The sequence below is a fragment of the Lytechinus pictus genome, chromosome 5 (assembly GCF_037042905.1).
Source record: "Lytechinus pictus isolate F3 Inbred chromosome 5, Lp3.0, whole genome shotgun sequence".
Classification (NCBI taxonomy): Eukaryota; Metazoa; Echinodermata; class Echinoidea; order Temnopleuroida; family Toxopneustidae; genus Lytechinus; species Lytechinus pictus.
In genome coordinates this window covers 39,524,335-39,549,325 of record NC_087249.1, presented here as the reverse complement: position 1 = coordinate 39,549,325, position 24,991 = coordinate 39,524,335, and the positions used below count along the sequence as shown (strand labels likewise).

At 37.1% G+C, this 24,991-nt stretch overlaps 2 protein-coding genes across 2 annotated transcripts; one reads left to right on the top strand and one right to left on the bottom strand.

Annotated features, from left to right (window-relative positions):
- Positions 1–4,887: 4,887 nt before the first annotated feature.
- On the top strand, positions 4,888–8,435 carry LOC129261432 (uncharacterized). Its single transcript, XM_054899496.2, has 2 exons — positions 4,888–5,210; positions 6,112–8,435. The coding sequence occupies exons 1-2, from the start codon at positions 4,948–4,950 to the stop codon at positions 6,737–6,739; spliced, it is 891 nt and encodes a 296-aa protein (XP_054755471.2). The 5' UTR covers positions 4,888–4,947; the 3' UTR covers positions 6,740–8,435.
- Positions 8,436–15,787: 7,352 nt separating this feature from the next.
- Positions 15,788–16,348, bottom strand: LOC135154190 (uncharacterized). The gene has a single exon (XM_064099503.1). The coding sequence runs from the start codon at positions 16,346–16,348 to the stop codon at positions 15,788–15,790; it is 561 nt and encodes a 186-aa protein (XP_063955573.1).
- Positions 16,349–24,991: the final 8,643 nt, after the last annotated feature.

Below are 24,991 nucleotides of genomic sequence, written 5' to 3'. Positions count from 1 at the left end.
TATGTACTTTTCATTTTCATTATTTTTATCACATTATCATCATGGCCTTACACATAATTTTTACCGGGGGGGGGGGGGGGGGAGCAGCTAGGACGCGCGTAAAGTTTCTCAAAAAAATCTTGAAAGCGAGACAGCGACGCGACCAAGCTCAAATGACAAGCTTGGTCGCTTCGCTTTTTCAAGATTTTTATGAGAAAGTTTACGCGCGTCCTGCTCCCCCCCACCCCCCCCCCCGGAAAAAATTCTGCGTAAGCTAGCCATGATGATAATGAGATAAAAATAATGAAAATGAAGTATACATAAATCAATGTGCCAGGCTCTTTAGAGCATGGCCGTATACATAATTTCTTTCGGAGGGGGGGGGGGAAGCAGACGCGTAAACTTTCTCAAGTTGAAAGCGACACAGCGAAGCGACCAAGCTTGTCATTTGGGCACTTTTTGGAGTTTTAAAAGTGAAATACGAAGGCTTTCGTGCACACTTTTGGTGAATTTTGTGATAATTTTCAATAGAAAAATAAGTTTTTAAAAATTTAGGGGTCATCATGCCCCCGTATTGTCGTTGCGAGCATTTTGGGGCCAGGGTGAAATCGACCCAAACGCCTCAAACAGACACTCCAAAATGTATTTGAAGTGCATTATTAGAACTGAAACTTATCTCTACACCAGGAAAAATTAACTTAACAAAAAAAGCAACAAGAAATATTTATAAAAAGTAGAAGGGCCTGTACAAGTACACTGATATTTCACTCTCTCAGCTCATATGCACTTGATCGACTTCCATCGAGGATTCGGGCTAAATTCCGCCCGCCACTTCCGGGGACCAACCAACGTAGTATTTCGATGAAGAGCACTCCGTCGATTCACCGGTTGTCCCTACCGTACACGCGCGCCTATGTGGATTGTGAACTGTAGGAAAAATCGTATAAAATTACACTTTTTGATATTTCTACGAAGACGAAGTTATATAGGAAATGAAGAATATTACAATCAGACCATATCCCTAGAAATTTGCTTCAAGAAATGTCAATATGAAGAGGAAATGGACAAAAATTTGTGAAGAAAAATCACGAAAAAGGAAATCGCATCATGAATATTCATATCATGGGCGGTCCCACATTTGCATGTTATAGCGAGTTTTCCATTATTTAATAAATAATGGCATTATTTAATAAATAGTGGCATTATTTAATAAATAATGGTTATTTGTATATAAATAATGATTATTTGTATATAATGGCAAACTGTAAAAATTGTTTATAAATAATGATTAATGGGATATTGAAACAAAATTATTATTTATAAATAATGAAGTAGATATTTCATTATTTAACAAATAATCTTTATTTATAAATAATGGAAAACTCGAACATTAAATAATGATTATTTATAAATAATGAGAATAATGGTGCACTCGAAAAAATTATTTATAAATAATGAAGTAGACGTTTTCATTATTTAACAAATAATCATTATTTATAAATAATGGAAAACTCAACAAATTATTTATAAATAATGAAAAACAAATAATCATTATTTATAAATAATGAAAAACAAATAATCATTGTTTGTAAATAATGAAAAACAAATAATCATTATTTATAAATAATGAAAAACCAATTATCATTATTTATAAATAATGAAAAACAAATAATCATTATTTGTAAATAATGAAAAACAAATAATCATTATTTGCGAGAATAAATACAGATCGAACATGAAATTGCCGTTTCTCAACTTTATTGCCTCTGGGGGATTTTACCAGAATCATTAAAACGACATTTACAATATTTTAACAAGTACACAGTTTCTAAACAATATTCATCAAGCCACAATCAACCAGATTTTAAGGGGGAAACCGGGTCACGTGACCTCCCAGAAGGAAGAGATCCAACGGGATCCCAGGACAGGTATTTCCTGGGGTGCGGATTCCCCTCTTTACATTTATCATCTATTCAATACAAGATTATCTCATGTGTGAAATAAAATTGGGGGAGAGGCTTCAAGACCAGAACGTGAATTCTTGGAAGGGGAACCTGCCGGAAGACATCCAGCCGGACTTCCAAACCAGGAGACTTTGGAAAGTTGGGTTCCCCTGTCCCGATTTTCTTGACATAATTAGTATACAGTGCCTCCCCCTGGTGTTGAAATTTGACCGATATAAGAAAAAATACTCAGTAATCAGGCCAAACACCAAAACAAGCCCATCCTACCAGCCAAAACAAGCCCATCCAACCAACCATATCAAGCCCGACCAACCAACCATAACAAGCCCGACCAACCAACCATAACAAGCCCATCCAACCATCCAACCATGTAAAGCCAATCTAACTAGCCAAACGAGTTTAAGTTCACCTTGTACATCATTACCACATACAAACATAAATCAGTTATAAATGATATGATGCATAAACAATGACAATACATATCAATTGCAATTACAAGTCAACTACGGACACAATTTCAATATTTGTACAATAGTATTATCAGCTTGGTGGAAACTGAGGGGATCTTTCTAAAGGATATGCTGATAGAGCGTGGATCGATATGATCATAACCAATCAACTAATCATAACAAGCCCAAACATCCAACCATTGTTAGCCCATCCAACCAAACAAAACAAGTTCCTTTTGAACTTCCGTCATGTACATCCCAAAAAATTACGGTACCAATCAATATGCATCAAATGCATTAACACAAATACACATCAATTATAATTCCAAATCAACTGCAAATTATGAAAATGTGTGCAATTGTAGTCAACCAGAACAAGCCCAGCCAACCAACCATATAAAGCCACCAAACAAATTTCAGTTCATCTTGTACATCATTACCAAATACAAACACGAATTAAATATGCATCATAGTGCGCATAAACAATTTGCAAATACATATAAATTGTAATTGCCGGTCCACTACAGACAAAATTTTAAAATTTGTACAAAAGTATTAATAGCTTGGTTGGAAATGAGGGGATCCACTAAAATAACTACTTGGAGAGCGTGAATCCCTATGATCATTATAACCAACCAACCAATCATAGCAAGCCCATCCACCCAACCAGCGCAAGCACATCCAACCGAATAAAAACGAGTTCATTTTGAACTTCCGTCATGTACATCATAAAAAATCACGGTACAAATCAAATATGCACTAAATGCATAAACACAAATACACAACAATTGTAATTACAAATCAACTATAGACAAATTATGAAAATTTGGGCAATTGTATTAACAAGAACTTGTTTGGAAATGAGGGGATCCACTAAAAGCCTTGCTTGTAGAGCGTGGATCCTTATGATAATAAACAACCAAACATATCGCCCAACCAACCAATGCAAGTCTATCCGACCAACAAGCCAATCAAGCCCATCCAGTCAACTAATACAAGCCTATGCAACCAATGCAATTCTATCCAAACACATGCCCAGCCAACCAACCAAAATAAATCCATGTTATCTATCAACAGTATAACCAACCAAAATATAAGGTTATTTCAATCAACTGTAACCGGCACAACTTGCACTTAAACAGGCTCATTGAGCAATCTCGAGCCCCGTCTTTAAAATTCGCTATTACCACATTTAGATTAATTAGCACAATCGCCTTTGACAGATTTGAGTATAAAAAAAAAAATCACGACAGAATTATTAACAACCATGTATTATATCATCCAATCTTTTTTCATAACATGTGTACCACATTTTTGGAGGCAGAAACAATACCCTCCGACCCTGACAATATTATAACCAACCACTCACAACCATTATTAAATGGGCGGGAGGGAGGGCAAATTAACGTCTTGCATCCCCCAGAGCTTAGTTGAGAATAAACATGTGCTTCCAAATCTGTCGCGTATTGCGCACGTCCCTGAATTCTTTCAATGCATTTCATTGGTTCTTTTTAGCGTAGAGGCTGTGCCCCCGTTGCCGTTGCCTGGCTGTCACCAAGGGCGCTGTGTAACGGCGCCATCCATGACATGCCCAGCCAATCACAGACATGTTGCTGGGGGCGTGTCCTTGGAGAATTCCCGCGGAATCGCAGGGGCGCGCTTTGTTTTCGCGGGCCGTGTATGGCTTGCCAATAATTGGTTTTTTGAGAAGACCTGTCTTCTCTCGCAAACTATCTTCTTCGCTTATTCGAATAATCTTATTATAAATAATGAAAAACAAATAATCATTATTTATAAATAATGAAAAACAAATAATCATTATTTATAAATAATGGAATGTCGAACTATTATTATTTACAAATAATGAAGTATTACTTGGAATTATATATAAATAATTAGAAATGATATTTTATATAATAGTAGTTATTTACAAATAAAATGTAAATTATATATAAATAATAGTTATTATTTAATAAATAATGATTATATAACAAATAATTGTTCTATATAATATTGGTACATTCGGCGCCTCATAGGGTATCGTTGGAATTTTTAAGGCACACACATTAAGTTTTATGTCTGTTTTACGGGAGCAAATGCATATTTGTTTTTATTTGAGGTGACAGTCGAAATGTATTGTAAAGTGTGTCTTCATGGGGCCTGTTTCATAAATTATTCATAATACAAAATATTTGTGATAGTAATTGAAAGCCACTGAAATCCTTCAATCTGATTCGCTTGTCGTAAAACTTGTTATTGATATTGTGCATTTGTAAATATAATAAGTAGTTGTGGAACGGAACTCTGATATCAACTTCTTGCAGTCAATAAATATTTCCAATATAATTTATGTTCAATATATTATAAAGTCCAAAGGACCTTTAGGATTGCAGTAGTTGAACATTGGACATAATATAATTTTGGTATATTGTCAAAATTTTGTTGACTTCTCTATGATTTTGTGAACAAACCCCTGTCAATAATTTCAATAAATTACACGCCTGTGTAACATCCATCTTCGTTAAACGTACTCATATACACGTACCCCCGAGATCATGGCGGACAAGCAAGTCAAAGTGGCTTTGTGGGGTGTACCTCGAACGATGTCGACAGTGTTTGCGAAATGCATGAGCACCATTGATGAGATGGAAGTCTATCTGGAACTGTATTCGTATTCTAAAACGGCGAGTGGCATTTTGAAATCGGCGACCGGTCGCGAGCTGCCGAGGAATCTTGACGGGAACGAGGCGGTGTACGCAGAAGCGATAACGGTGTTTACAAAGGCTTTCAGTGGCATTTTGATGCCAAAGAGAATATCGTGAGTATCGCTGATTTAGTTGGGTTGTTTTGCAGATGTAAATCTAGTCAGACTTGACACAAAAATTATGATAGGCTGATTATTGTGTGCAAACGATACTGATCTGAAAAAGCTTTACTTTTGCTATTTTTTCTGACGTTCTTTAAGGGCAAGACCACCCCAACAAAGATAAAAATCCAACACTAAAAGAAATCATCAAAATCGCTTAATTTCACAAAGCATTTATAATTCACATCCTGGTCGCTATGCGAATGAGAGGATTGATGACGTTACCATGGTTACACCCTCACAATTTGTTGCATTTTATTTTATGAAATATTAATTATTTTCATTTTTCCTCTTCATTGTCATCTGAAACCAAGTTTTAGTCCTCCCTTTAACTCTGTTTTACATTTTGTGGTTCAGTCAAGTTGGTCCTTATTGTTATATCTGTAAAAAAGTAAATATTTTATAATTCTTAACAAAAACAAGGAAAAAGTGAGGGATATCATCGACTCTCTCATTCGAATATCACTGAGTTGTGCACATTACTGTTGATGAAATATACAAAGCAAAACTGTAAAATGTCATAACGTTCTTATTTTTCGATGAAATTCGATGAAATTTCAGCGTTGTGCTTGTTTGATTTTTCTTTATTGATTCGATGCTACATTTTTCTAGATAAGGATTGACTTTTAATTTTCTTCGAGCATGACAAAATAATATCGACTTACCTATAAGATTTATCAGGAAATTAAAATTTAATCGTTTGAATATTACTTTACTTCAAATTGCACGGGTATTTCTGGTTTTGCCATTATTAAGTCGAATCCGTAGGACTATCGATAGTATCATGTGATTTAATAGACTAAAATTGGAGGCTGATACTCATACCTGAACATTTTTTTCGGTATCTTTGCAGATGCTGTGAAATCAAACGAGAATTGGAGACTACCAAGAGTAGGTTCGTCTTTATAAAGGAGATGGCATATCTTACAGAATACATTCTTGAGTATCTACCGAATGGCTTCAAGCATGTCTTCCTCATCAGAGATCCAACGAAGGTCTACAAGTCCTTCAGGAAAGGCGTCTTGGGGTTGATGCATGTAGACGATTGCGACATCGTACGAGATGATCCGATAGAATTACGACCAATGTTGTGGTACGAGCAACAGCACCGGCTCTGGAAATATGTCCAACAAAATGATCTCAACCCTCACCCCATCATCATCGACGCTACCGATCTGGCCACCAACCCACGGGAGATCTTGAAAGGTTTCTGCGATGCTGTTGGATTTCCATACAGCGATAGCCTTCTGCAGTGGTCCCCGAGTCATGAGTTCCCGAAGAACTTTGTGACGGCGGGTGAGAACCTCTTCGAGTCCATGTCCGTGTTTTACTCGGCAGCGTTCAGCAGTACACACTTCGTGGCGCCTACCATACAGGGACCTTTACCACGTGATCAGCTTACAGATGACGTCATCAAGTGTGTCGACTATTCTATGCCATTTTACCGTGAAATGTATGAAGCAAGAATGCAAGTCTCTTAACAGTGTCCTGTTTGTGCATTTTTTAAAAGTAAAGAAAGCTCGCGTGTGTGGCAAAACCTTTTCACCCTCTTCCCCAGATTAAGAACTCGAGGCAATCTCAAATTCTCATTCGGATAAGGTTTAGTTAGGTGTTTGTTTGTTTGTTATGTTTTTTTTCTCATTGAATTTGTGATTATATGTTTTTAATATTTCTTTAAGTACAATTTTTGTTATGGGTTGGCCTCACACAAGGTTTCTTCCTTTTTGGTCATTACCTTCCTCACTTTCTTTAAATTTGATATTCATTGTATTCACATTGTCTATTTTTTAATGTATTTTATCTTGATCTCTTGAGGAAAAATAAATGAAACTTGAACTACAATCGGACTTCACTTGACTTAAAAACTGGGAGCCGTTTCATAAATCTGTTCGTAAGTTAAGAGCGACTTTAAAAACGACCGGTGATCCTTTCTTATGCGCTAAACCAAATGCAAATTTTTAATTCAATATAGTATTTACCACAATAAAAGGTCACCAGTCGTTCTTAAAGTCGTTCTTAACTTACGAACAGCTTAATGAAACACCCACCGGGATGTTAACTGTTATCTTTCTTCAATTTGAAACTTCTCATCCAATGCATGATGTGTTCTGATAATTTTAGCTCATTTGCTCTTGATCTGGTTGATATATCAGTTCCTATATTCATTCACTTGTAAAAAAAAAAACATAACATAAGATTACATGGAAAACTACCAAAGCTGCTATTTTGAAGCAACGTTTTCAATGTGGGAATCGCAATGACAAGATTGAAAGTAATTTTGATACTTAGAAACTGCCTCATTTCATAATCAATTTGGTTAAATTATACGTTTATTTGAATTCCTCTGTGTCATTGAAATAATCATACTTTCGTCAGGATCTCATTCTCTTGAGAAAAGTTGCGTAATAAATTTACTTTCACAACTACGTCTTGCGAATGACAAGATTGAAAGTAATTTTGATACTTAGAAACTGCCTCATTTCATAATCAATTTGGTTAAATTATACGTTTATTTGAATTCCTCTGTGTCATTGAAATAATCATACTTTCGTCAGGATCTCATTCTCTTAAAAAAAGTTGCGTAATAAATTTACTTTCACAACTACGTCTTGCGACCGGTTGTGCCGGTCCGGTTACATATGTTATTCTTTCACATTATTGCAATAGTCTAACTAGTCGCAAGGCCAATTGCGAGAGCTTTTAAACACGATTTTGTTTCGTTCTGACTAAATTTGTTATGGTGTAATAATTTGCTTAGGTACTGTATACTTCGCACAAATTAATTGATATTGTCCCTGATCCTTGATCGGGTGCGTCACAGAGTGTCAAATGCGTGCGAACGTATAGTCGCCTACCGAGCGACGGATCCTTACGAACGTTGCCAATTTGAGATTCGCCAACTTTTCTGATGAGTGTCGTACTCTTACGAATGTTTACTTGTGACATCAAACTATATCTGTCATGTTTCCCAACTGCTTCATAAAGGAAAATGTGTCTGCGAAACTCGAAGCACTTATTTTTTTATCAGTGGGTTGATTACTTAAATAATATTCATTGTACATGTAGCAAACGTGTATTCGTGTCGGAGAGAAATTTTAAACATGTTTTAACTTTCTTTGCGAATGTATTTTTCCGTAAACAATCACAAGCAATTAAAAAAGTCTTTCCATTGGTTGTTATACAATGTTGCTGACGTTCTTTCTGATTCGCCAGTTCTAGCGACCACATTCATAAATGTCTTCTGTGCAATATCGACTAACTTAAACCCGAGTTTTCCCAAATAATTTCGGACCGAATCAGAGGCGAATCGGTCTGGAATAGGTCCCGAAGTGGAGTGCATTTGTTAAGAATTGACTTCCAAGAATTTTGGAGGATATTCGGCTGGTTTTGAACATTTCAAAACGGGCCGAATCCATCCACGAATGTTCCCGAATCCCCCCCCCCCGAATTTTCTCGCATTCAAAGAGGGAGAACGGAATACTCCCGAATCCTCCCGATTTGACTCGGGGAGCTCCCGAATCAGAGACGAATACGTTCAGAATCCATCAGAATCAGGCCATATTCGGGCAGAATTAGTCCGAATTTATTCGGCAGAAGTTGGTTTTGGTGTTACCTGGCTTTAGACAAATTTGCGTCAGATGTTTGCGAACGCATGCTGGTTGTCTGTTACAGGACAGATCGAAAACATTCGTAAGCGTTTGTAACACTCACCAGAACAGTTGACGAATCCAAAGATCACTGCAGTCGCATCCATCCAGCTTAGCTCCACACTCTTTATGTTTGAATTGTAATTCCCTGATTTTTTATACCTAAGCTTTGAATTGCCATCGACTTGACTAGATGGCGATATACTCTATCTTGTCAAGTCAAGTTAATTGTGTCGAGATAGTTATCTTACCAAGTTGATTTATGCAAAGGTATATGTCGACATGAAAAGTTAGCAAGTCTCCCCATGTCGCCCTACAACATATTATAAGTCGACTGGCAAGGAAACCTATCTCGCAATGCCAACATAAGGCTATTATTACAAATCTAATATTAACAAGATATATATATCTCGCCATTTCTTTGGGTTTATGGCACTGTAATCATGGTAATCCTTCCGTAACATTTTCATTTGTCCTCTGCATGAACGATGATTAGAAATGGTAATTCCCGTTTTTAAAACATAGTAATTTAATACAGACACATTCCATCAATTCAAAATGAAATAGATCTGTAAATATTTGTGGAAATAAGGGCACCAATATAAAGTATTGTACAGACATCGTTATAGACGTATTCTGTTTATTTCCAACTATCAATGTCGTTTATACAGCTAATAAAATGTATGCCTGACTATTTATAGCACACGCGGTCATACCATTATTCAGTAAGCTATACAAAACGGTAATTGTGATATACCATTAATTTGGCCCTGAACGTTCAATATCAGAAAATTGGGTCAGATAGCGGCACAATAGTACTGCTGGTCTATACACACATAAACTTGACATTACAGTTGCGATGGCGGGAAATATTCATATTCCTAGGTTTATCGATCATGTCGAACCTGAATAGAGGCACGGATCTCAATTCAATAGATCCGCCCTGTGCTTTTTTATTGTGATAACATTCTGCGATATACTGTTGCTTTGGGGGAGGGGCCTTAAATGCGCATGTCTGGCACAGAAAAGAGTATGGTATGTTGCGACAGTAGTTGCGTACGGTCGTCGTTGAAGCTCGTGGGTCCCGTAACACGAAGGTTGGCGATTAATCGTACGCTTGATTTTCACGATTAATTGTACATGAGAGTCAATGGAATCAATCGTAGAAATTGGTCTACGATCATTGCTATAAAGCTTTGTGTTACGGACCCCTGAAAATGATGAAATCGGATGCTCTCGAAGACTTCATTCATACTGTCATTTTGACGTAGGGTATAAGGTTTGCTATTATCACATGGCAAGCTGGTTCCAATTTGGAACACCATAATATACGCAGTCCACAATGCGTTTGGTCAGAGTAGACTGTAACTGTAAGCATGTTCCGTGATCTATCGATATATCATTATATTGCTTTTCTCTCATATCTGTATTAGAAACAAGTTAAATGTTCTTCATTATCATTTATAAGTCATACTTTCCTTTCTCGATGATCGTTTGTACAAATGCATTTTGTGATAATACTTGTTTCATTTATTGGTTTGCTTATGATACTTATATTGTTATTGTATATTTGATCTGAGAGAAGACAATAAAAATATGTTATAAAACAAAAAAGAATCAAATTTGTATGTATACATATCTGTCTCTCTATCTTATTCATCTACCTACCTACCTATACCTTTCTATCTATATATCTATCTATCTATCTATAAGAGGAAATTGTAAATAGATTGAGGCATCTATATACCTACAATTTCCTTTTTTCGTCCAATTATCAATCTGTCCATCCACCAATCTGTCCTTATCTGTTTTAATGATAGCAAATGACAAAGTACCTTTATGTGGCCATGATCGCACTTAATGATCACGTCACTCGTATATCCGTGCTCGGTGGCCCAGTGGTAGAAGCGACCGGTTTGTGAATATTAGGTCGTGGGTTCGATCTCCCACCGAGTCGTACCAAATACTTTAAAGATAGAATATTATGTCTTCTTGGCAGGCGCTCAATACAATGTATCAGAACGGACAAAGAAACTGATAAAATTATGATATGCTGTGCCCGCTGGAAGTTCGTTGATAGCTGAAGTAGCTATACCCTGGATAAATGTGAATTATTCATGCGCTCTTATACGTGATCGCTTTAAAGCCATCAGGTTAATACAAGTACAGTTAGGTAAAAGAATGCAGATAAACGTCCTGCAAAAGAAAGCAAAGATGCGATTCCTTCTTGTAAAATCTCTTTGTGAATTATTGCCATTCTTATCCATCTATTAATGGCATAAACATAACATAATTTCACCTAGTACACAATCAAAATGCTGTTTAACATTTTGTACAATGTTGTTTACTATAATGACCTTAGTAGTATATCTTTTTATTTTAAACAAGTGCTAAAGGCGACCGCACACCTTACGATTGGTCTGCGACCCGATTTCAGAATAAAATGTAAAATTTAATGCTAATATTGAGAATTGGAATATCTTACTGTGTAATGTTCGAAATCATCGAACGAATACCTATGTTCAAATCTGTGACTATGCTGTCATCCTTCTTAGAATAAAAGCGAATTTAAAATCTAGTCGTAATGACGTCATAGCAGTCGTATGATTGGCTGCGATTTGAAACTAATTTGGCCTTTACTCCAAAATAAAGGCTTGCAATCTTCCAAAATGGTTATATTAGTATTCTTTCAATAAATTTTAACCTCAAATAAAATGATCTGTTCCATTCACATGTTCAGAAAATGAGCAAAGTTCGATTTGTTCCAAAATCGGATCGCGAACAGTCGTAAGGTGTGCGATGGCCTTTAAACAACAAAGTGTAGTTTTAAAACTTAATTTTAAATGAATTAATCATGTTTTTTAAACTATGAAACAACCCACTGTCAAGTTCATATAGTAAATAGCGTGGTTTAATGTTTTAATTGGGGCCACTGATGCAAGGTTATGCATGAAGCAAAAGCAATTAGAAAATGAGCCGGGGTAATAATATAATACCAAATGTTAAGCGCAGTAGAGTATAATAATATGGTAGCTGCGCTATAAAAAATGATCCATATTATTTTTTAACGATAACAATCAACTCGATTGTTATGTTGACTTTCATTATCGAAGCCTTCTCATCATTCATCTTTTATGAGCTCAACAGAGTTCAAGCGATGTCATATCGGGCACAAGATTATATTCATCTATGTATTTATTTATTTATATCTAACGAGGGTAGACCATTCAAGAAAGGTTGATCTTCCGTGAGACCTTAGCCACTAATAAGATATTAATGAAATACAATGGGGTTAAAACACAATCTAATACTAGCAGCAGTAGCATTATCAAGATGTAGAAGTTTAGACTTTACGAGCGACCAGTTAATGGGAGATAAACAAAGAGGCAGTTTGAAATAATGAAACTAATTTATTTGTTTTTATACTTTGTGGTGAATTATTTCGTAAAACGCGGCTATCACTAACACCTTATATTGTGTATAAGATAGATTTGAGAATCAATTTCGCAAGTTATACCAATTTGGCGTAACCATGGTAATATTACAAATCGGATACAAACACTGAATAGATACAGTAAATACTTTACTGTGCATTTTTTTATGTTAAACCCCACTGAAACTTAATAAACCTTGCTAAGATTTCAGTAGAATGCTGAGTATTCTTACAATAAGTCAAGTTTAAAAAGTCCGAAGTGAGTAGGTATATTTAGAGGGGTTTTTCTTTTGTTGTTGTTGTGTATGGCGAAAGAAGAGGGCATTTGATGGGACTCTCGGAGGTAGTGATGGGGAAACCTTACTGATAAATGATTATTTTTCAGATAAAATTTAGAATGTCAGGAGGCAAGAATTATGCAGGGACCTGGGAACGATTTTTTAAGGGGGTGCTGTTTGAGATTTGACAAGCAAAAAAGGGGGTTCGCTATAAAATTCAGGACAAATTTGACAAGCAAAAAAAAAGGGTTTTCACAAAAAAGTAGGTCATTTGGCTAACATTTCTGCCATTTAGCATTATTATCTGCCAGATTTCTAAAGGCGCTTCCTATGTGACTATGAAGGATAACACCCGCAGGAACCCCAAGTAAAATTCTTGGGTGTGCTGCACCCCGGTTTCACAGGGCCATGTCAGGATGGCGTCGTTCCAAGCCTTCTTTCTTGTCATGTCCCTCTAATATTGGAGGAGAGTGAGTTGTAGAATCGACCCCCTAACTCAGCAGATCAGATCGATTCAATAAACATGATTAATTAATCCCATAGCCGTCTTCAGACGAGTCTGGGAATTGAACTCATGAGTTGATTTAAAATGGGAGTGAACTGTGTGTGGTCTCTCATTCATTGTGTGTAATATATAGCTAGTCTGAAAATATACCTGAGATAACTATATGATACAGAAAACATTCAGCCTACAATTTTCCTGACAGAGAAACTAAATTGGGTTTGAGAGGAAAATTATACCTAGATGGTAACATTATTATTGCAGTATGGATGTACTGAGTAGTGGCAGCTCGAGCTAAAGCCGGGGTGATAATAATAAAAACAACGCGCCTCGGAATAGAACATTTCTAGATAGATGGCGCTACATAACTATTAATATTATTATTAGTAGTAAATATGTTTGTTATCATTCCAATGGGCCTAAATTACAAGACTACACTGTTCAGAAAGTTGCATTATGGGTTAGAAGCCTGGTCAAATTTGTGAAGTTTAGGACTTTAGATGGCTGCTGGTTCGTACCCGCTTTAGGTTCTATATGTTTTAAAAACAACTCTATTTGCTTAATAACGCCACAGCCACACCAACAAAACCGATTGGAGGCCGACCAAAGTTATACTTTTTGTTTTGTAGTATTCTTTATTATTCATTCAAATAAAATTCATACATACATAATCAAGAAAATATAAAACTAAATGATAATTGCAGCTGTGAATACACCAATCAAATAACAATGTAATAAACATAGCAGACAAATTGTATCAGAACAGAGACATAATCCGAAATCATGCAAAAATAACATTTCAACAACTAATGTATGCAGCTAAAGCAAATAATAAAAAAAGACTTAACGTAACAGCTATGCAAACTGAAATAATGAATGTATATTGAGTATTCTCCCGCCCCATGAGTTCCATAGGCGGCGGAAGCGTTGGGGGGGGGGACGATCCCCCCTAACATTTTAGTTGATAACCTTTTTTTTTTTTTTTTTTTTTTTTGCTTCCCAATTTTTTTTGCTGGTCCCCCCTATTTTTTTGGGCTTCCGCCGCCATTGATGAGTCCCCCCCTATCAGACCCCGAAGCTGAACAAACTAACACACCAACAACAACAAACAGGAGAAATAGAGAGAAAAAAAACTTACACATAAAGGAGAGAGAGAGTAAAAAAGACAGGAACAATAAACACAAGGAAAAAAAAAACAACGAACCAATAACAGACAGGGCAGAGGGCAGTTTACAATGACAGTGATCGATCGACTCCGTGCACGTTATAACGTTTAATTTTCCAATGACATGCCATCGATCGGTATGGAGTCGGGGCGCAGTCACAATTGTCCCCTACGGTGGCCGTACGCACGGCGAGTCAAAAACAGCCGTTTTATTCATTTTTATTCAAACCACCTATACGTAACTGGTACAAAAATGTTAAAACGGCTGTTTTCGACTCGCCGTACGGCCGCCGTAGAGCAAATGTGGCGGAGGTATCAAGAAAAAATGTAAAGGGAACACGGGGAGATCATAAAGCATTGCATCTTAAAGGCCTACATGGTAAATGCATGCCATCGCTTTCAAGGGTTGTGTATGTGGTGTAGTTGTTAAAGCATTGGACTCATAATTGTAGGGTTGTGAGTTCGAATACCGGCTCGGCCTTTGTCTCCACTTTAACAAAAAATGGGACCCGGGGGTAATTTGTGTCGCCTAAAAGATTGGTCACTGTGACTGACTGACTTCGAAGTAAAATGTTTCCTATGCAGTTGCTTATGTACCAGATTAGGGTTGATGCGGCGGGAACCTCAGTGCTTGCCGAGTTCCTACGGGAGTTACCTCAACAGAAAAACGTGGTATTCTGTATTGCCATCACGTTCCGTATTGTCATCACTCTTGCTTAAAGATTCATTCCTATCATTATACCACGAATTGTTTCATATTTCATTAAAAACTATTACAAACTTTGACAAGGAAAACTAGCGATATGCCTACACGGGAGGGGGGATTGCTATGTCTCATAATAATATGTTATACAGGAGCATATCAGAGAAGGGTAGTCTCTCTTGGCTCCCGGATGTGATGACAAATCCATATACATGTATATATATATATAGGATATTTATTTATATTGACTATTTCACAATGTTTACAGTTCAATGATTATGTGATTGATTGATTTCTTAAAGAAACGCTTGAACATGATGAATTGTCATATCAAGATAAATTAAAGGCGTTGATTGCGCCGAAGGTCTAGCATTTATCCACAAGACCATCAAGAGTAAATAGGCAAATATATTCATAATCCATTGTATCATTGGAATGGTGTTTTATAGATGACTGCATATAATGGATTAGTAGTTTCTTCTTGGAGAACAACAAAAGAAAATCGTCCCAAAATTAAACCCTCTTTATCAGTCCTGGGGCCCGTTGCAGAAAGAGTTGCAATCAATCGCAACTCTAAAAATCATGCGCAACTTGATTTTCAACCAATCAACGGCGCGCATTTGGGACTTGCGATTTATTTTTTGACTTGCGTTTAAACGCAACTCTTTCTGCAACGGACCCCAGTTCTTTATTTTGAGTCTACATTGTTTCATGTTTTCCTAACATTCAAACGAATATAGAATTGGAAGGGTTGCTTCATTTCTGAGGTTTTACTTTAAATAATGTACCAAGGGTGCACTTTCAAGAGACTTGCATTCTTTCACCGTACATTTCGCGGTAAAATGGCATGGAATAGTCGACACATTTAATGATGTCATCTGTCAGCTGATCACGTGGTAAAGATCCCTGTACGGTAGGCGCATTGAAGTGTGTGCTGCTTAGCGCTGACGAGTAAAACACAGCCATGGTTTTGGAAAGGTTTTCTCCAGCCGTCACAAAGTTATTCGGGAACTCATGACTCGGGGACCACTGCAGGAGGCTATCGCTGTATGGAAATCCAACAGCATCGCAGAAACCTTTCAAGATCTCCCGTGGGTTGGTGGCCAGATCGGTAGCGTCGATGATGATGGGGTGAGGGTCGAGGTTCTGTTGGACATATTTCCAGAGCCGGTGCTGTTGCTCGTACCACGCCAGTGGTCGTATTTCTGCCGGATTAAATTGTATGATGTCGACATCATCTTCATGCAGGAACTTACAGGCACCTTTCCGGAAAGACTTGTAGACTTGTGTTGGATCTCTAATGAGGAAGACATGTTTAAAGCCTTGCGGTAGATACTCCAGAATGTGGTCCGTAAACGCCATTTCCTTGATAAAGACGTATTTATTATTGGTGGTCTCCAGATCATTTTTGATATCACAGCATCTGAAAAGATAATGGAATCTTGCACAGATATGATCATCAGCTCTGACTAATTCTCATCTCCATGATCTCATGCAACTACAAATTTCATGTCTCTATATTATGTCTACAACTAACTCCGAATTGAAACGAAATCCAAGAACACCCGAAGAGACGATTTCAAGTTAAAATTGAAATAAAGATGATATTACCATGATAATACAATTGACACATATCATCGCAGTACATTAGTATGAATTACACACACGAGGCAACTTTGGATCTGTAACATGCCCGACGCGTTTTGTCTGTTCCAAAGGTAACAAGTATGGGTATAATGCCCGAGCAAAATAATGTGAATCAATATTATCATTATAATATTGATATACATTATTTTATCTTAATTGTGGTTTTAACAAAAATCAGCTTTTTGGCTGTTCTTGGATTTCGCTTCAATCCGTAGTTAGTGACATGGGTTCTTGATAGATCATCCTCATCGGAAAACATTGACCGGTCAATAGAACTTGTCATTAGTACCATTCACTGGCTAAAATAAATGACCGGTCACTTGTCACTGTTTGGATTCACATCACCATTTCATGAAGGCATTTTGACACTCAAACAATTAAAGGAATTGCTGCTTGGTCAAAATTGGAATTTACGGTCAATTTGACCCTCTTTTGATTAAAGAAAGATAATATTTTACTTATCTTGTTTAATCGTTATTACACATTAAGCGTATCAGTGGTTGCTATAATATGAATATAATCTTATAGCAACCACTGATACGCTTAATGTATGAAAGGCTAGTCAATCGCGTCAATTGATAGCGAACAAAGCATATGGTTAGAAATGTCAAAACTAGGGAACGAAATGATCGTTATCAATAAAAATAAAGATTTTATTCGTTGGTTGTAAGACAATAGAACTGTAACTGAAATCTGTTCTTACTTGTGAGCAAATAAATCCCGTTTTTAAGGGACGATGTCAGTTATTTCAATCAATTTACCAAAATACGTTAACGTAACATGATCATGTTGGTCAAATCATTGATATTTGAAAACAAGTTTCGTAACATTATGTTTTCAAGTCCCTGACCCTCGGTTAAAATGATGGTAACCATGGCGTTATGACATCATAACCCTGGCAAGCGGGGATACTGGGGTGGCAGCACCCCCAGGTATTTGAATTCAAATTAAATTCTCGGGACCAATTTGACTTCCATTTCTGTGAAAAACTTTTTTTGTAACTTTCAAATTTGCATCAGCACCCCTACTTAAAAAGAAAAATCGTTCCCAGGGCCCTGCATGACCTTGAAATAATCATCTACATGTGTAAATCAGGATGATCTGAATTCGCCACGACCCCTTGGTGTATAGAAGAACATTTCTGAAGGGATGATCTGAAGGGCATGAATGAAGTTTTGTTTAAAGAACTTTTTTCTGAGTATATACGAGCGAGCCATTCAACTTGCAGGCTCCAATAAGGTATTTGATTATTTTTTTTTTCATTCGGAAATTCAATTGCGATTCGCCATATTATAATAATAATAATAATAATTAGACTTATATCGCGCCAAATCCACTCTGTAGAGTGCTCAAGGCGCTTTTTAGGAAATTATAAAAGAAATTAAGAAGAATTGAACAGAAATGTTTTGAGGTAATGTTTGAAAGTTTCAGAAGTCAAGCACTGTTTGATGTTTTGAGGGAGGCTATTCCATAGCTTAGAGGATGAGTAAACAAATGATCTTTCACCCCAGGTTTTGGAAATTTTGGGGGTATCAAGAGAATTGGAAAAGGAGGAACGTAAGGATCTTGAAGGGGTATAACTTTTGATAAGTGAAATAAGGTACTGGGGAGATGAGCCATGAACACAATGAAAAGTTAACAACAAAATCTTGAACATAATACGCTGTTTTACAGGGAGCCAATGTAAGGATCTTAAAATAGGAGTAATGTGAGTGCGCCTGGTGGATAGAGAAACGATGCGAGCGGCAGCATTTTGAAGTTTCTGAACTTTGACTAACTGATTCTGGGGTAGATTAAACAAAAGGGAGTTTCCAAAATCGAGACGGGACGAAATTAAAGCGTGAACCAATTTTTCTGTGGCCGGTCGAGACAAGTATTTCCTAATAAAACCAATATTTCGCAATTGATAGCGAACTGATCTACAAATAAAAGAAATGTGATTCGACATTGTCATGTGAGAATTAAAAACTATACCGAGATTGCGACAAGAACTTGACAAATTTACAGTGAGGCCAGAAAATGAGATGGAGTCGATGTGGATTTTACTTAGTTGTACTTTGGAGCCAAAAAGAAGAAATTCACATTTGGCTGGATTCAACTTAAGAGAGTGAGAAGTCAGCCAATTGTGAACATCAACCATGCAACATTCAAGACGATGGATGGAACCTTCTGCAGCTAGTTGATCCGAATTAAAGGAAATCATGAGTTGGATGTCGTCTGCATAAATATGGTATTTTATGTCGTGTTTCAACAGAACTTGTCGCAATCCAGATAAATAAATCGAAAAGAGAGTTGGCCCGCCCACAGAACCCTGAGGTACTCCACAAGAGAGAGGCAAAGCATCAGATTTATAACCGTTAATACAAACGATCTGAGAGTGGAATGAGAGATAAGACTCAAACCACTTGTAAGCCTCACCCTTAAAGGACAAGTCCACTCCAACAAAAAGTTTATTTGAATACAAAGAGAAAAAAATCCAACAAACATAAAGCTGAAAATTTCATCAAAATCGGATGTAAAATAAGAAAGTTTTGATATTTTAAAGTTTCGCTTAATTTTACAAAACAGTTATATTCACATCCTGGTCTGTATGCAAATGAGGAGACTGATGACGTCATCCACTCACTATTTCTTTTGTATTTTATTATATGAAATATGAAATATTCAAATTTTCTCCTCATTGCCAAAGTGAAACAACGATACATTCCTCCCTGAACATGTGCAATTAGCATTGTTTAATACTATATGGTTCAGTCAAGTTGGTCCTTATTGTCAAATTTGTAAAAAATGAAATATTGTATAATTCAAACAATACAAAACAAAATAAATAGTGAGTGAGGAACATCATCGACTATCTCATTTGCATGTCACTCAGTTGTGCATATCACTGTTTTGTGAAAAATAATCGAAACTTTAAAATGTCATAACTTTCTTATTTTACATCTGATTTTGATGAAATTTTCAGTGTTGTGCTAATTGATTTTTCTCTATTTATTCAAATCAACATTTTTCTGGGGTGGACTTCACCTTTAACACCGAGTGAACTAAGTATGTTCAAAAGGATAGTGTGATTTACCGTGTCGAAGGCGGAGGACAAGTCTAACAGCAAAAGAGCTGTGGTGTTCCCTTTATCCATGCCTTGTAGGATATAATTAGACGCGTCAAGAAGTAGTGTTTCTACACTATGATTAGACCTATAACCTGACTGGAAAGGATCGAGCAAATCATTATCCGAAAGGTATTCAGACAATTGAGAGAACACAATCCTTTCAAGAATCTTGAATAAAAATGGTAAGTTTGAAACTGGGCGGTAGTTTTGGAGGGAGTTTTGTTCCAGAGAGGGTTTTTTTAACAGTGGGGCAATGAGAGCAACTTTCAGAGAGGGAGGAACGTATGCCTGTTCTATACTCATATTAATTAGATGTGAGAGAATTGGAGCAACAGAAGGGGAACAATCCTTAAGTAATTTAGTGGGAATGGGATCTGACTGACAAGACTTGGGAGGGAGTTTACGTAAAAGTGACATGATCTCGTCAGGAGTGGTACATGTAGGTTGGATAGTTTCAAAGAAAGAGGAAGTGAGCTGGCTGTGTGGAGACTCATCTGGTGCTAAACTATCGCAGATCATCTTGACTTTGGTCTGGAAGAAGTGAGGAAAAGTAGACGCCATTTGCGAGCTGTCTGAGTGGGAAGGAAGAGGTGATGACTGTCGACGGTTCAGTAGCCGATTAGCTACAGAGAAGATTTTTTTAGGTTACAGCCCGATAGACCGCGGGTCCGATAGACCGCGGGTCCGATAGTCCGCGGGTCCGATAGACCGCGGGTCCGATAGACCGCGGGTCCGATAGTCCGCGGTGTGTGTAAAATTATGATCAGGATATAGTGAGATCCAATGTCATCAAGAGGTCAAAAGGTCAATGATACGAGTCCATGGGGTTGACCCAAAGGACAATCGCCCCCTGACAACTACTTCAAGGAAAATATTATCCCCATATTTGTATCGTCGGGGACTGTTACCCCCCCCCCCCGGAAATTTACCAATTACGCCAATTACCCCTAGTACGGAGCCTTTCAAATGCCATTGACTTGACGACATGGCGAGATACCTTATCTTGCCATGTGGACTAATTAAGCTTATCATGTCCGCATGGCGAGATACGTTATCCTGCCAAGTCCACATATAAAAAGTTATACGTCAACATGGTGAGATATTTTATCTTGCCAAGTCGACTTGTAACAAGTTATATGTCAACATGGCGATATATCGGGATTCTCGCCGGGACTTGTACACTTCATATCTCGCCATGTCGACATATCGACTTGGCAAGATAAAATATATCGCCATGTCGAAATAATAAGCTGATCAATTATACATGGCAAGAAAAAGTATCACGCCATGTCATCACGTCGATGGCATTTTAAAGGCTCCGTACTAAGGGTAATTATCCGGGGTAATTGTCTGGAGGGTAAATTTCCGGGGGTAACAGTCCCCGGAGGTAAAAATATGGGGATCATATTTTCCTTGAAGTAGTTGTCAGGGGATGATTGCCCTAATTAGGTTATTGTTATAGAACCCAGGCGCGGATCCAGGATCTCATGAGAAGGGGGGGGGGCCAAAATTTGACCTGATTCTTGGGGCCCATGTGTACTTTTTTCGAAAAATGGCGCCCACTCCCTCCCAGCCAGGCTAACTTAATTGCCTTAAATGGATTTTGAATTATCTTAAAATCACATTTTTAAAAAGGCAATTAAAGACCACTCTTTTAATGTGTTCTTGAAAAAAAATCCATGAATACATAATGAAATATCAATGGGAGCGCGAAGCGCGAGCGATTTTTGGGGGTTTCAATTTGGTTTAACTTCTCTCAAGAGAAGGCCCTACTAGAATATTGTGTGAAAGGGAGCCGTTGTTTCTTTACTAGTTGTTTTAGAATAGCCTTCAATAATATTAATGATAACTTATTGGGAATAATGCAATCTCGAAGCAATCGACTCATTCTCCTCATTAGTGGCGTATTTATTAAGCATGGGTGAAAGGGGTTGGGGGGGGGGTTCTTGTTGAACTTTTGTAGAGGGCACCAAGATAAAAAAATAAATGAAATGGGGGGGGGGTAGAAGATTAAGAATATTTGAGATTTTATTTTTTTAAAGTATACATCCAAAGAAAATTCACGAAAGTGATGATTATAGACAAATTATATATGAATGGAAAGGTCTTGTCTTTTTTATACACAAATATGTCACTAAAAAGTCTTATTAATGTCGTGGAAATGTAAGAAATGAAATTATTAGAGACCCTTCTCAGCCCCCCAGCCGCCCCCAGACAGACAATAACGCGATCAAATACAGTCGAGAATAATGACGTCACATGATTGACTCACTCAGCTCTCTGTGCAAGCCAGCAGTACACTGATAGCTGATTCACCTTCCTGGTCTCTATTTTTCTTCGAATTTACCGTTTTCTTCATGTATTGTGATATCCGAATTCTGTTTTCGACAACTTCAGACTATAAGGGAACCAGAACTGTGTTATTTTGCCCGTTTTTTATTGAATTGTGAACTGGAAAGATCGATTTTGTCCACTCGACAGTCTTCGTTGTGTTGCTCTACTAACTATTGAAAAACTCCAAGCTGCACGGTCCCATTCACTTGCTCCCGATGCATGTTGCAGGTTACGCTGTTTGATCCAGTCAAAAGTCAAGGTAAGCATGTTTGGAAACTGTACTTGTTCTGACGATGCATTCAGGTCAGATGACAGATACAGATCTGATATAAGTTTAGAATCATGCATTTTGGCATAACTACTATTAAAATTAAAAAGTCTTTATTTTAGAAATAATGTTTTTGCACAATTCCAGCAGATTTTTTCTTCAGATTTCTAAAACTGGTCAGGACTCAAGTCAGGCAGGCGATTAAATTATTTAGGAGCACTGGTATGGACCATGGCTGAAAATCTGCTGTTTCAGAGGAATGTTTAAGTTTTTATTATACACAGAATTATATCACCATGATGCCGATGTCATGAAGCCAGACAAATTTTCAGCAGTGATTACCCTGATTCCTGGCCAAAATCACTCACACGTATTGCGAGGTTAGTATTAGTATACTAACCTCGCACCACGAACCGCGTTTGGCAGTGGATTTCTAACTAGTGGGTCGCGCGTGCTGGGATCTCACTTCTTGGGTCCACGACGTCTATGGCTTGAATTTTCTGTGCGCGGCGGCATGTAATAAACCCTTGGGTGGGCCAAAATTAGAGTCTGGTGTTTCTTTCTGATTAGAGTGTTGCTGCATATATGCATGCGTAATGCCTTCAACAATGAAGATAAATGCAATCTTTGTAATGACACAGAGACTCAGAGAGCACCGTACCTCAAGTGATGTTCGTGTAGTCTCCACTTCACTACTGCTACAGCCTACACTACGCTACACACCTACCCGGGTAGGTGTGGCGTACATGTACGGTAGTGTAGCGGTAGTGAAGTGGAGTGGGGCCTACACAAACATCACTTGAGGTAGAGCACCAGTGTTCTGAGTGGAACTTTTCAGGTGTTTAAACCTACTATCATTTGTTGTTGACCGGGAATTACATGCCACCGCACGTCATCAATCATCACGATAATTAAATTCATACTTTGATTTGATTATTTAAACTATTTCGTTTTTTCTCTCTTCTACACACAGATCTGCACACTTGCTGACTCTGGTGACTTCTGGTCTCTGCTTGCTACCTCAATCTGGGAGATTCCATCATGTCCTTTTACTATGATTTGGATATAGCCATTTTTTTATTCACTCTTTCCAGGACCTACGGTTTGCAAGTTGTGGACTGATAATGATACAAAAGAAAAATTTTCTTTATCAATCTTGGAAACAATTTTGAGCACAGTTTTGGAGAGAACTAAGAAATTTGACTTGGACAGGAATACAGCTTGTCAAAAATAATAACACACAATTTAAAACGAAAGAACAATTTTAATGTTACTAGGGCATTTTGCGAGAAATGTTATACTCAATCACACGTCCCAAATCAAGGGTAAGTCCTTTGATTAAACATGTAGTTGAATTGCGATTGCAACTCGACCTTATTACGCTTGAAATTGAATTTAAGACTTACGCTTGATTTGCAATTGAACATAAGCTTCTTGCAGTGCCCCATAATTATGTTTTGTTATCAGATATTTAACGTGCTGATTTTTCTCGAAAGGTATAATATATTTGTCCTTTTAAACGGTATTTGAATATGGGTACGCCTTTTATTTGTTTTCCACAATATTTATTGCATGTATGAACAGAAGTGAAATATTTATTGTGAAGCACTGTTAATGTTGTGTGCTGTTGTGTGATGGTTCATCATTTTTGTTATAAGACTGAAAGCCTGGTGGATGTGAGGAAGTGGCCTGGATGAAAGAAAAGTGAACATGTGTCCAATTACTGATTTGCATATTCTAAGACAATTTTGTTTCTGGATAAATTTTGCTATGCATTCTCTACATTAAGAGTAAAGGAGAAGTCCACGCAATCAAAAATTCATTTGAATTTAAAGAAAAATAACAAGATATTGCAGGAAATTTCATAAAAACTTTGATTTAAATTTATATAATTACTATTTTAACAGTTCCGTAAATATAACCTATTGTGATCAGATAAAGAGTTTCCTATCGTCAAATCTGCAAAGAATAAAAAACAAAATGCCACAAAAAATAGAAACGAATGTGATGTGAGTGACAACTCTAATTTGCATATCATTGTTTTGTGTATATGACTGTTTTGAGTAAAAACAACAAGGGAAATTACTCTATTCAAATAATTTTAGTTGATGTGGACTTGACTTTTAACTCTACCCCTCCCATCCCAAATAAGAGTAGAAATAATCTAATCAAGAACTTGAAAATCAAAAGCAGCAATTAAGAAGCAAGATTTGATAAATACAGGTCTGAATAGAATTTCACAAGAAAATAAAAAGAGAACAAAAGATGGGTAGGGACGGGGAAGGAATTAAAAAAAAATGCCCAGAAAAAAAATCCGAGTTTCGAACCAGGGTCCTCGCACATGACAAAACAATGGCCAACGCATTTGGCCAAAGACCATTGCCCTATCGGAAAGGCATTTTTAAGATATATGAAATAAAGTCCGCTCGCTGCTGTTGCCTAATAATGCTTCGGCAATTCAACTGCAATTTCAGTCATTATTTCGCGATGGATATTGCCGTGTTTTTTTTGTGGTTCCTGACTTTGTTACTTAATGAAATTTCATAATTTTTGTTCAGTCATAAAGAAGAGTGTCTATGCTTTATATTGATTATAATATTAATGTGACGCACGTGTGATTTCTACGTGAAAATATGCTTTGTTTATT